The 12509-nt window shown below is 43.6% G+C and overlaps 1 protein-coding gene across 3 annotated transcripts in view; it reads right to left on the reverse strand.

Moving 5' to 3' along the window:
* Positions 1-12509, reverse strand: part of ABCC8 (ATP binding cassette subfamily C member 8) — a 1340683-nt gene that overhangs the window by 330988 nt on the left and 997186 nt on the right. For all 3 annotated transcript variants that reach the window (XM_078681060.1, XM_078681061.1, XM_078681059.1), the window contains one exon: positions 8350-8597. In XM_078681060.1, coding sequence (XP_078537186.1) covers positions 8350-8597 — 248 coding nt within the window. The remainder of the gene's footprint in view (positions 1-8349; positions 8598-12509) is intronic.

The following is a 12509-nucleotide window of genomic DNA, read 5'->3' on the forward strand; positions in this document are numbered from 1 at the left end:
TCATCAATCGCAGCATCAAGACTGGGGTTAGCCTTTGAGTCTGATAAGAATGGTGACTTAACGACCTTCCAGAAGGAGGCACTATCCCTCAAGGGTACAAGATTTGTGCAATTGATCCCAGAAATCCTTTTTCAAATTCTCCTTCCTGAATTTTAAGGCCTGATTATAAGTTTTCCTGAGAATGACGATTTCCTTTGAGTCTCTATCCTTTTTATGAAAGGCTACTTTCAGATTCTGATAGGCATTTGTGCAAGTACTATCAAACCATCCGTTAGATCTGAACTTACTAGTTTTCAGTTTAACAGATAGAATTTCCTTTATTGATTTTAATAGTGTTGCAAAATTAGACAGAACGCCCTCATTGGTGGTAGCAGGATTGAGACATTTGTCAATCATTGCTCTTGAATTTCTGACCAATCTCGCAGTGACATCCAACGGGTCCACTTTTTCCCACTTAAGTGAGTAACCATTTATTTTATCTAGTATCAGGTTGTTTTGAGCAAGGATCCTCATGATGTCATACCTGGGACATTTCTGTGGAATTTTTAATGTAATACTATTGGGATAATGGTCGCTAATGGTGATGTCGTGGGTATTACAGTTCAATATTTGGGATCCAGCTTTGGAAGACATAAAAATAAAATCAATTATGCTTAGCCTTCCTCTGCCATTACAGGTCAGAATAAGAGGTATGGTAGGATTTACCATATCATTAACGAGGACAAGGTCTAAGCCACAAAAAAGTTTCATTCAAGCAGTCCCCAGCTAAAGCGTGAGGGAAATGAGTTACTGGATTGTCGTGTTCATCCACGACGCCACAAAGTGTATTTACACTGTGTTTACATAGGGTTTGATTAAAATCCCCTCCCCAGATTATTTCCACTTCCTTAGTGACTTTGTTTAATAGATCCTGGAGGATGGAAGATATATATCTTTTAAGGTTTTTATTAAATCGTCTGTGGGAAGATTATTGTAGAAATTCACCATTAGGAGAGCAGTAGTTTTACTCTGGTGTAGAATAAGTATTTGCAAATTGACTTCCATTTTAATGGGAATTATTTTCGTGGTCTGCAAGATGTTGGACACAAAGATGGTCAGTCTACCTTTTGCTCTACCAGAGGGTGATGGTCGGGCGGGGGAAAAGTACGTTTTATAACCCTCTATATGTATTTCAGATGTCGCCCATGTTTCTTGCAGGCACAAAATACTGAAATGATGGACAAAATCAAGCCAGATATCATTCACCACCTTAGCACGCAGGCCAGCAACGTTCCAGTATAATATTTTCACAGAGGGTTTTTCCTGATTGATTACATTTTCAGAGTCTAGGCCCATACTTTCTTCACGATGACAGAACTAGGTCATACTGGGCAAAGTCTCCTCACTGTCAATGATGCCTTGCTCCGAGTAGATTAGATGTTCAGTAGGGACATAGGTGTTAGACATTGCATTGGTAATCGAGCCCTCAGGCTCAAGTCAGTCCACCCTCTCCAGCTCAGAGAGCTTGTCAAAGTAGTTGAAAGTCGGGATATTATATCTAGGTCTAATCCCCTCCAGCAGTTCTATATTCAATACACCCCTATGACACACGGCTGTTGATGGTAGGGGGGAGCATTGGGGATAGAAAAAACTCAAATCTTTAGTGTGAATTCCACTTTCAACAAAATGAATGGGCCAGTTACATATGTGGTGAACCACCCGTCTATCCCTAAAATTGATGGCAATGCAGTCCACCGGGAGATCTTTTCTTCTATGACCCACCCAACTTAATCTCCTGGCAAATAAGATTTCCCCACTGACATTTAATGGGAGTGGCCTATTGTTGTTTAGCCAGTAGGCAACTTTATTTCTTAGCTCGGGGTAGGTTTCTGATTTTTCTTGACCTAACTCCGGGACACCAGCTAACACTACAGTGTATGGAGCTGATTGTGGAGGTAGGTCAATGTGAGGGAATATCCTCTTTGCTTTAGGAGCTATGGGTAGGTCCTTGCCTACACGGATGTTTTTATTCTCCTGTCCCACATGTTCTGTGGCCTTAAGGGAACCACCCTCATTTATTTGCACACCCTCGCCTTCAGCCTCCCTCGAGTCCCTAAGAGAAATCCTACCATTCTTCTCAGTGTGATTCATTTGTTGGGCAGCTATGGGTCTGGGAGCAGTTGGTGACTGGGTTGAATTATTGGAAATACTATTTTGGGCTCTGGGACGCGTTTGGTGTTCCAGGGCCTTGTTTTGTAAACCATCCGCAAGTTGCCTTAGGGTATTAGAGCTAGATATCGTTACTTGCTCTAAGTTATCAATCTTTTCACAAATCCGCTTTACCCTTTCAAAAAGTGGGGCCATTAGGGATTTCATGAGGTGCTTTATCCATGAGCCCCTCGTTGTGTAAGGGAAATGATAAAGGGGGAGCAGATTTTTCTACTGTTAAAACATTAAGTGAAGAGGTACTAGTCGGTGTGAGGGTCGAGGGTAAGGGATCTTCTGGCTGTTTAAGACCATTTTTGGGTATTTTGGGGGTTTTATCTATTTTTGCTGTTTTTGGGCATCTTCCCCTCTGTCTGGTCCCACCACGTTTCCTTTTGTTTACAGAGCCTTGCCCTTGGACTGCTATCACTGATTTTGCGCTAACTTTGGGTTTTGTTGGGAGAAGCATTAGTGGCTCATTGGATGTAATATCTAGGACTAATTCCAGGCTTGAGTCAGTATTGCTATTCTCCCTGATGATATTTAAATTTGGAGACGCCTCGATTGAGCGATCTATTCTAGTTCCCCCACTCATCCGGACATTGGATGTTTGACTCCCATATATCGTTGGGGAGGTAGCTGTTGCTATGAGGCCCAAGGAAGAACGTTTATTAAAAAGAGGTTCCAAAGAAAGGCGATGCTCAGCAATGGCAATTTCTTTTTCCAGCGCTGTTCTGGCCCTGGTTATGAACTGGTCCAGGGTACCAGTAACGTTCCCCCCTTTACGTGACATTTTACCCCATCTACTGCTAGCAGATACTTTCAGTACAATCTAGGGTTCACTACGTGTCTAAAACAAATGTCACAAGTAAACACAAACATTTAAATGGGGCAGTGAAGGAAGTAAAGTCCTACGCTAAAGTCCGGGTCGCAAATGGAAATGGGGTGGCCCAGCCCGGCCTGCTTCGGGCTGTGACGGGCTAGGACGGTCCCACCCTTGTCCCGGGCTTCTCCGAGGATGCTCCCGCGCCGCGGAGAAGTGCGCCCAATAAATATCGTCAGCAATGGGGGGCGGTGCTCGAGCCCCGGTGCAGGTGTGGGCGTCAGGGTGGATCCTGGTATGTGGAGTCCTGGAGATTAATTGCGCTACTCTCACTCGCGTCTGGCCCCACTCTCCTCCTTGATTTTAAACAAGTTCAGCTCCGCTGCACGAAATGGCACCAGGAAAACAAAAAAGACCCTTAGCTACTAGCAGGCAACAAACACCTGGCGCAGCGAGGTGGTTTAATGCGTCAGGAGCAGGGGGGCGGTGCTCGAGCACCGGTGCAGGTGTGGGTGTGAGGGTGGATCCTGGTAAGTGGAGTCCTGGAGATTAATTGCGCGACTCTCACTCGCGCCTGGCCCCACTCTCCTCCTTGATTTTAAACAAGTTCAGCTCCGCTGCACGAAATGGCACCAGGAAAACAAAAAAGAACCTTAGCTACTAGCAGGCAACAAACCCCTGGCGCTGCGGGAGGTGGTTTAATGCGTCAGCAGCAGGGGAGCGGTGCTCGAGCCCCGGTGCAGGTGTGGGCGTCAGGGTGGATCCTGGTAAGTGGAGTCCTGGAGATTAATTGCGCGACTTTCACTCGCGTCTGGCCCCACTCTCCTCCTTGATTTTAAACAAGTTCAGCTCCGCTGCACGAAAGGGCACCAGGAAAACAAAAAAGAACCTTAGCTACTAGCAGGCAAAAAACACCTGGCGCTGCGGCACACTCTCCGTACTGTTCCATTCATTGGAGTAGGAATAGTAATTTTTAACCCTTCGCAATCCAACACTTTCCCTACTGTTGCACTGATTGGAGTGGGAATAGTAAGTATGACCTCTCCGCTGAAAATTTCTCAAAGATTCATCAACCGGCGCCAAAGTTATTGGAAATAGAATGTTGTACATTTCGTGAATTTCGTGTATATAAATATATACAATATATACACGAAACTAGCCCAACAGGTATCTCCAGTATGTGCCAGGGAGCTGCGTTGCAGACAGGTGTTCAGGGGCCGCAACCCTTTTTACACCTCTCTGCAACGCAGCTCTGTGGCGCTTGCTGGAGGTACCTAGTGGGCTAGTTTGACCCTAAGTACCCTTAGGATTCAAGGGGACTTAATCTCTCATTTCTATTGGCCCAGGGTGAAGACAGCCTCAGACACATTCTGCAGGTCGGCTCCCATCTGCCATGCCAGCAGAAAAGCAGAGAAAAAACTGACGACTCCCCTGGTTCCCTTGCCTGTTGTAGGCACATCATTTGAAAGTGTGGGCATCCACATTGTTGGTCTCTTGGACCCTAAGACAGCCTTAAGCAACCAGTTAATCCTGGTCTTGGTGGACCACACCGCACATTACCCAGAGGCCATCCCACTGGGGTCTGTGACTGCACCTGCAGCCCCTATGTCCCTGATGGGGATTTTTCCCCATGCATTGTTCTCCAAGGTAGTGGTGTCTGACAGAGGCACTAACGTCATGTCACCGCAAAAGTCTTACAGGGATGAGTGGGGTATCCCACAAGTTCTCCACACCCAAATTACCCTCAATTAAGTGGGCTTGTTGAGAGATTAAACAAGATCCTGAAAAGAATGACAATGGGCCTGCCTGAACCCATTATGAGTAAGCGGGATATACTCTTGCCAGGCTTGCCGTGCACCTACGGGAAGGTGCCAAAGAAGAGGGTTGGGTTTGTCCATTTGAGCTCCCCAAGGGACACCCTGTTAGGAGACATTTCAGCCTTGTGCGAGAGGGGTGCGAGCAAGATTCCAGGAGCCCCACCCAGGATGTAGTCAGCTACATGCTGGATCTCTGTAACCAGATGCATCACTTGTTAAAGAAGGCTAAAGACAATCTTGAGGCCAGTCATGAAGTAATGAATCTTGGGTACGATCAGAAGGCCACTCTGGTGGAGTTTCAGCCTGGCCAGAAGATTTAGGGCATGGATCCTGTGGATCCTAGAGCTCTCAGAGACTGTTGGACAGGCCCATATGAGGTGAAGGGGTGGAAGGGGGATACCACCTACCCGGTGGATCTCAAGACCCCTAGAAACCTCTTAAGAGTGTACCACATAAACCGTACTTTTGGAGGTCTAAATTCACCATGCTCCTGGCGACAGATGACAGAGGGGAAGAAAAGAATGAACCTCTTCTTGGTCTCCTTTCTACCCAGGAGCACAATGGGTCACTAGCGTTGTTAACCTCTCCCCATCTCTGACCCCAGAACAGCACAGTGACACAGACCATTTACAGGGGCAGTTTTCTTCTCTGATCTCCCTCGCCCCTGGGCTTACTTACTTGTGTACCCACAACGTTCACACTGGGGGTGGTATGCCTGTTAAAAACAAAATGAACAGGTTTCCGGACAAGGTGATAGGTAAAGTCTCCAAGTTGCTGGCATTAGGGGTGATTGAGCCCTCCCTTGGTCCCTGGCGCAGCCAGTCGTGCTGGTACCCAAAGCTACTCTAGAATTTAGGTTTTATTTGGACTACTGGGGAATCAATTCCATCACCAAGACTAATGCTCACCCCATCACCCAAGCAAATGGGCTCATTGACATGCTGGGTACTGCTAAGTTCCTCAGTACCTTTGATCTGTATTCAGGGTACTGGCAGATTGCTCTGACTGAAGTGACAAAAGAGAGGTCAGCATTCCTGAACACTAAAAGGCCACTTTCAGTTCCGGGTGATGTCCTTCGGGGTAATGAAGGCCCCTGCCACCTTCCAGAAGTTGGAGAACAGGGTCTTGACTGGGAATGAGGCATTCTGTACCGGCTTCCTGGATGTCATAGCTGTCTTCATCTGTGGCTGGGAGGAACACAGGTGCAACCTCCAGGAAGAGCTTCATACCATGCAACAGGTGGGCCTGACTATCAAGGCCAGTAAGTGCCAGATAGGGCAAGGTACGGTGGTGTATCAGGGCAACATGGTTGGCAGGATCAAGGTGCAGGCCTTCCAGGCCAAGACTGAGACTATTTTGGAGGGGCAACCCCCAAAACTCAGACTGAGTTGAGAGCCTTCCCAGGCCTCACAGGATATTAGAGGAGCTGATATCAAAGAAGCAGCCCAAAAATGTGATCTGGACAGAGGTTTGCCGGAAAGCCTTTGAAATCCTCAAGGAGACCATATGTACTGCACCTGTACTCAAGGTTCCTGACATCCCCAAGGGGTTCATTGTGCAGAGGGACGCATCAGAGCATGGCGTAGGGGCTCCCTTAGCACAGTTAATTGAGGAGGGCCTAGACCAACCTATAGCCTTCTTTTGCGGTAGGTTACTTCCCCAGAACAGATGTGGAGTGATATTGAGAGGGAGGCTATTACTGGCTATTTCTGAAAATACCTCTTTTTAAAAGTTGGCTTTTTCTTGTCCTAGCCATTTGGTGCCAGCAGCTTGTTTCTGGGGCCACATGACTAGGTGTAGCTGGCATATGGTATTTGTGTATCGGTCTCAGAGAGTGAGACAAAGGGGGAATAGGTGTGATAAGCCATCTCTAACTTGATTTGGGAAAGGAGCTGTCACCTACCTCTCTTGCACATCACTAAGGATCTACCTTAACACACTCACAAAAGGTTTAACAATAGTATTTTGTGTCCCCAGCAAACTGGAGTGAGGGCATGGAGGCAGGAAATTCTAAACACCTCTAGGGGTGGAAACCTCCAGAACTTTCTCCTACTTTAAAGCTGGAACCAAGTAGAAATATTGGACTCTCAGACCCAACTCTTAAGGTACACTTGTGGAAGACTCAAGACTGCTGTACTTCTCTGCTTCAAGAAGGACTGCTAATCTGCTGCCCAGCTACTCTTCTGTCCTGCTACCTGATTGAAAATGACTCTACCTGCATCGTGAACCTAGGACCGCCAGAGTGACTACAAGGGCTGGTTAACTCGCTTCCTGATCAGAACCTATGGGACAGAAAAGGCCCAGAACACCTTGAACTGAGCACCTGGACTCTGTCTGCTGTGGATCTTGCCCCCCCAAGTGGTGCTATCCCAATCTTTGACCCTTAGAAGAGGGCCCAAAGGTGCTCTGCCAAACCAGCTGTGGTCCAAGCAGAACCAATGCAACATAAATGCTTGCAGTGTGACACATCCCTAACATAGTCCCAACAGGTCTTAGGAATCACCGCTGCTTGAAGCCTCCTCGGAGCAGGGCATCACATCGAAGCCATGAAACTCCTCCAAACCACCACTGCGTTACGAATCCTCAATGCTGGACCTCACAGCACAGCTCCCCAGAATTGCTGCTGTGCAATGCATCCTCGAAGCACGACCTGACACCGCATCCTGTGGCCCATTGGATCTGGCAATGCAAGGTTCATCCTCTATGTGGGAACTCTCAATGCTCAGCAACCAGGATTTAGGGTACTTTGCTCAGCTGACCTACCTTGGTACTTATATCCGGCCTGTTCTCCATCGTGGTCAGCCTGAACATTTGACCTTGTCCCAGTCCGACACGATCAGATAAGCACAGTTGGCGCTTTGTGCTTTTGAGCATTATTTCTACCTAAACCTTTCAAACTACATATCCCCGGTTCTACTGTTTAGTATTGTGTTGTTTTCGTCTCAAATAATTTACTAAATGTTAATATATTTTTCTAAAGTGGTGTAGGATTTTTCTTGTGCTGTGTTTTCACTTTACTACTGTTTGAAGTGCTGCATACATCCTTTACAAATTAACTTTAAATAAGACCTGAATGCTATTGTGCTACCTGAGGGTTAAGCACAGGTTAATTTGGGGTTGCTAGTGATTTCACACTAATAGAAATTGGTTTCACTCTCCTGAACCAGTAACCCAATTTTGTATAAATCCAGCATTAGAAGTATTTGCTAAAAAGTACATTTTATTTCACTTTCTCTACTCAAAGTGTTCAATCAGCAAAACATAGTAGGGGAATGAGCACTGGAATGGAAAATATTGATATCCATTTACAATACTGTATTGCTGCTAATGAAAAAAGAAATATTGTTTTACATTTAAAAATCCATTTATTGACATTGCTCTGATGCAGACTGATGCAAGACTAATGAATGGCGACCTTAAAACATTTAACATGTCAGGGTGGAATATATTTATAGCTGCTAAAATACACACACAGCAACAAAATGTGGCTTATGTGCCATGAATTTTAGAAATGTAGAACTGTACCTGACTCAGAGAACAGTTGCTTTGTTGGGCTTTATCTTTAACAGAAATTGCATCAGAGGTCCACTTGGCCAGCCAGTAGTCAATAGCAACCATAACAGAATGTTTCAAGAGCTGCGAGAGAACCAGTAAAGGTAGGAGTAGAATCCCTGCAGAGCTGAGGTATTTTCCACAAGCTTGCCAAGGCATCTTCGCTCGCTGATGCATTACAGAAGAAAGGTTGTCTTCGTCATCACTGTCACTGATTTCTTCTGCAAGATGAAGTACTATTTTAGCAAGCTTAGTTGTGATTTATATTCTTGAACAGACCATATGATAGCCTTATAGATTTTAACCCATTTTAAAACATTGCTAAAATGAACAAGGAATTAACAACAAATGCAAACTGTATTGGACAGTAAGGATCACACATTCCTTGATCAAATACAGAGGGTGTATACTGTCTCCTCAGCTTAATTAGGATTTAAAGTTAAACCTGGAGTAACTGTTAAAACCTCACAGAAAGGAAACCAGCCCTCATCAGAGTTATAAAGAGTGATTAACACCTGCATAACCACAAACAAACTAAAATGCCATTCAACGAAAGAAAAGCAAAAGAGAAGGATTATTTTAATTTCTTACCTACAGAGCCTACACAAAGTGTGATCAAAGGTTATTGTGCTTGAGCTTTTTTGTTTTGGGACGTCACTGAAATATTGTTTCTTCTTCTTTTTAGTTCTTCCAGTTTATTTTACATGGATTAAAAGTGCAGGATATAGAAGCATGTTTTAGGTTTGATCTAGTTATATTATACTCTGTAGAGAATCAATTGGGAATATTAAAATCATATTTTATCTTTTTTCAGTGTTTAAGTATTTCACTGGTTGGTAAACTGCACGGCTCATAAGAATGTTGGCCAATGTGTACTATCACATTTTCATAGAAACACACAATGGGTAAAACCATAGTACATTACCTGTCAAACACCCCAGGATTTAAACTTTTCAATGCAAGGTGCACTGACATGAAACTGTGAAAAGAGTGTTGTCATCATTGACAGGATCTAGTGGTGAAAACATAATGAAAGCCTTTCCCAATAGCAAAAAAATGAATTGTTGTAAGGCGGCCCATTGTTATGTGTGATACCTTCAGCAAATCCTGGGTTTGTACCAATTTGCACTTTACTGCTGGTTTTTTCATCCCATAGTTACAATATTAACAGCAAAACTTCAAGTCCTGGAATACAATGTGATGTTGATTAAAAAGTCAGGCCTGACTTAAAGTTAGACATTTGCCATGGGGACACTTGGCAGCTATGAATGTCCACACATCAACAGCACTATTAAAATAATTGTAGACAAATGGCCAGATGACGATCTTGTTAGGAAGGCCTCCTGATGGGTACCAGAATGTGCAAATCCAATATGGCGCCTATGTTTTCAACCGAGTCGTCACCCGCTCCGAATGACCAAGTACAAAGGGAAGATCTTGTCTTTGTTGACGAAATCGTTTCCTGAACCCAATCCTGTCCGACTGACTTATTCGCAGACAAATTATGCCACGCAATGGATCCGGATTCCGACCAAGCAAATACAAGGCACAATTCAGTCAGCAGTTTTGCCTCGGTCTCAGCGAGACGAAACGGCTGTTGGAATCGGACTATGGGGGGCTGTAGTAGGCCCCCTTCACCCGGAGCCCTTCCAATCGGTCATGAGGGGTGCCCATTGGTCCCCCCGTTTCATGCATGCAAAGTGTGGCGGGTAACATAGGGTGCCCGTTACAGGGTGTACGCTTTTCCCCACCCACCACTTTTTGCTATGGGAGCCTGTGTACGCGTCTGAGCGAACCGAGTCCGTTCGGTGGGACTCGCAAAGCGTGATTCGCTTGGAAAGATCTCTGGATCAGAGTCGTACGGAGAGCTTTCCTAGTAAGATTGTAATCTGGCCCAAAGACTGTACAAAAGCAATGTTGAGCATGACAAGGAATTTGGTTTTTTAAACATTTGAGTATAGCAATTCAATTCAATAATCCTTTAAACCTGACAGAGTCCTGACACAGTGAGTGTGGGAGATTATGAGATGTGAGAGAGGATAACAAGATGTGAGTGTAAGTGTGCAATGCGCAGACATTCTATGTTTAAAACAGTCTAACAGAAGTCCATTTAATACATTGCCTAAGGGGAGACATTCCATAGCCTACTTTACTTCACCTTCAAGTAATATATGTGCTTTATAACAATCACTGAAAAAAACTAAATATTGTAAATGTTGACTTAGTAAATAATTATGCCCAGAACTATGACACGGGCAAAAACTATACTTATATAAATTCTTAATAAAAAAAAGTCAACTTTTAATTTTCTGCAGGAAGCAAAAATAATCTAAAGACTTTCCTATTCCCATTACTCTCTTATAAAGTCATTACTATCTAAGGTCTATCTTTGGCCATAGTAAACACGACTGAGAGTGATTAAGCATGACCTATGCCTAACCCAGAGGCACTGGAATTAAGAGTTTGTGTTGCAAAGTCTTTTCTGCACAAACATGGATTTGTTGAATGTAGTACCTTCTACTATTCCTCCTATTGGTGTATTTCCTGCCTTACTGGAAATTTGAATTTAGGAATTGGAAGTGAGCTCAATCTCTCATGTTTTAGGGATCAGGTCACATACACTGGGCTCTGGACAGCAGTGGCACAGCGTGTAGAGTTCAGAAACCAGCATCATTGGTCCACAAAAAATGTCACACAAAAAGAGCTATTGGTGTATTAACTAGGTATGCTCTTCTCCTACACCTGATTCTCCTTAGGTTTGGATGTTTAGCATGTAGCAACATTATTGGCAGATTAGAGCAAACATCTTTCTGAGTTTCCTGTCTTCTCATGCACCCAGATAAATTTAAATTATACTTCAGTCAAATCCTTATTCTACTACCTTGCTTTATTCATTGTGCTTAACCCCCCTTCATTCAGTTATATTTTAAGGTCACGGTCAGTTCAGTTGCCACATCATTAATAAACAAAAACTAACAGACAGGCATTGGCCATGCATGGAGCATTATCACCTTATGCTAAACAAAACTGAATGCTATCTAACTTTCTCTATGTGCTCTACTACTTTTTCTGTTTCAATACTCAGCTAGTAGATTTTACACCATTGACAACTGCTGTTCATCTTCACCAATAATTAACAATGTAAGTAATTACAATTACAGTTTGGAACATGATGCACAAACTTATATAAATATGACATTAATTACCCCTCTTTTGAAATGTTCTAGCTCCTGAAGAGAGCTTCAAAATGGCATTGTCTAGCTAATTCTCAGGAAGTCCATTTTCTTTGTTAAGAAGGGTCAGAATGTAGACAATACTACCCTGAATCTCATTTGGACCCTTTAAGCCATCTCATTAAACATAAAGGGACATCACCTTTATAATTGTATTCATCAACTGCATAGGTTTCTCTATGTGTTTCACATATAATTGAACACTTGTGGATCACCACTGAGCACTAAAAACAAAGAGACCTATACTTTGTCGTAATCATTAATTTTCTAATACACAGTGAAGAAACTATGAAATGATTCCTCAATTATACAATGAGTATTGAAGAAACATCACAGTGGAACAATGTTTTGGAGGAAAAATCGTCCTTAATTGGGTCTTATGTTTGGAATACAGGGCAGTACTATTTTCGTTGACTGCTTGGTCTAGGTGTGCATTGCCTTTGTAGTGACCATGTTAATAGAGTACAACCTCTTTGATGTGGTAGGCAACAGAAAGGCACTTTTTAACTCCACTGGACTGTGCCAAACAAACACAATTTGTGCCTACCAAACCTACCCTTATAAAAGGCTATCAAGGGAATTTACAACTTATTACAGAAAAGGGAGTGCATAGTCCTATGTACTGGCCATATCTCAAACTTCATTGCTCTGAAAGCCCGTCAGCAACATCAGACAAGAGTTCCAGCATGGTAAATGCTTTTGTAAAAGCTGCACATCTTCGAAAGATTTCTTTTTTCTGTCATCCCCCTTTTGGTTATGGTAATATAACAGGCAGTTCCATAGAATACTCTCCAAATTGCAACTTCATAGAAGAATTCAGTATCTTTTTGGCAGTATTCTAAATGTCACAGACAATGTTAAGAAAGAAGCTGCTCTTTGTATCTTGATACATTTTAAAAT

Source organism: Lissotriton helveticus, chromosome 3_1, assembly GCF_964261635.1.
Source record: "Lissotriton helveticus chromosome 3_1, aLisHel1.1, whole genome shotgun sequence".
NCBI classification, from domain to species: Eukaryota; Metazoa; Chordata; class Amphibia; order Caudata; family Salamandridae; genus Lissotriton; species Lissotriton helveticus.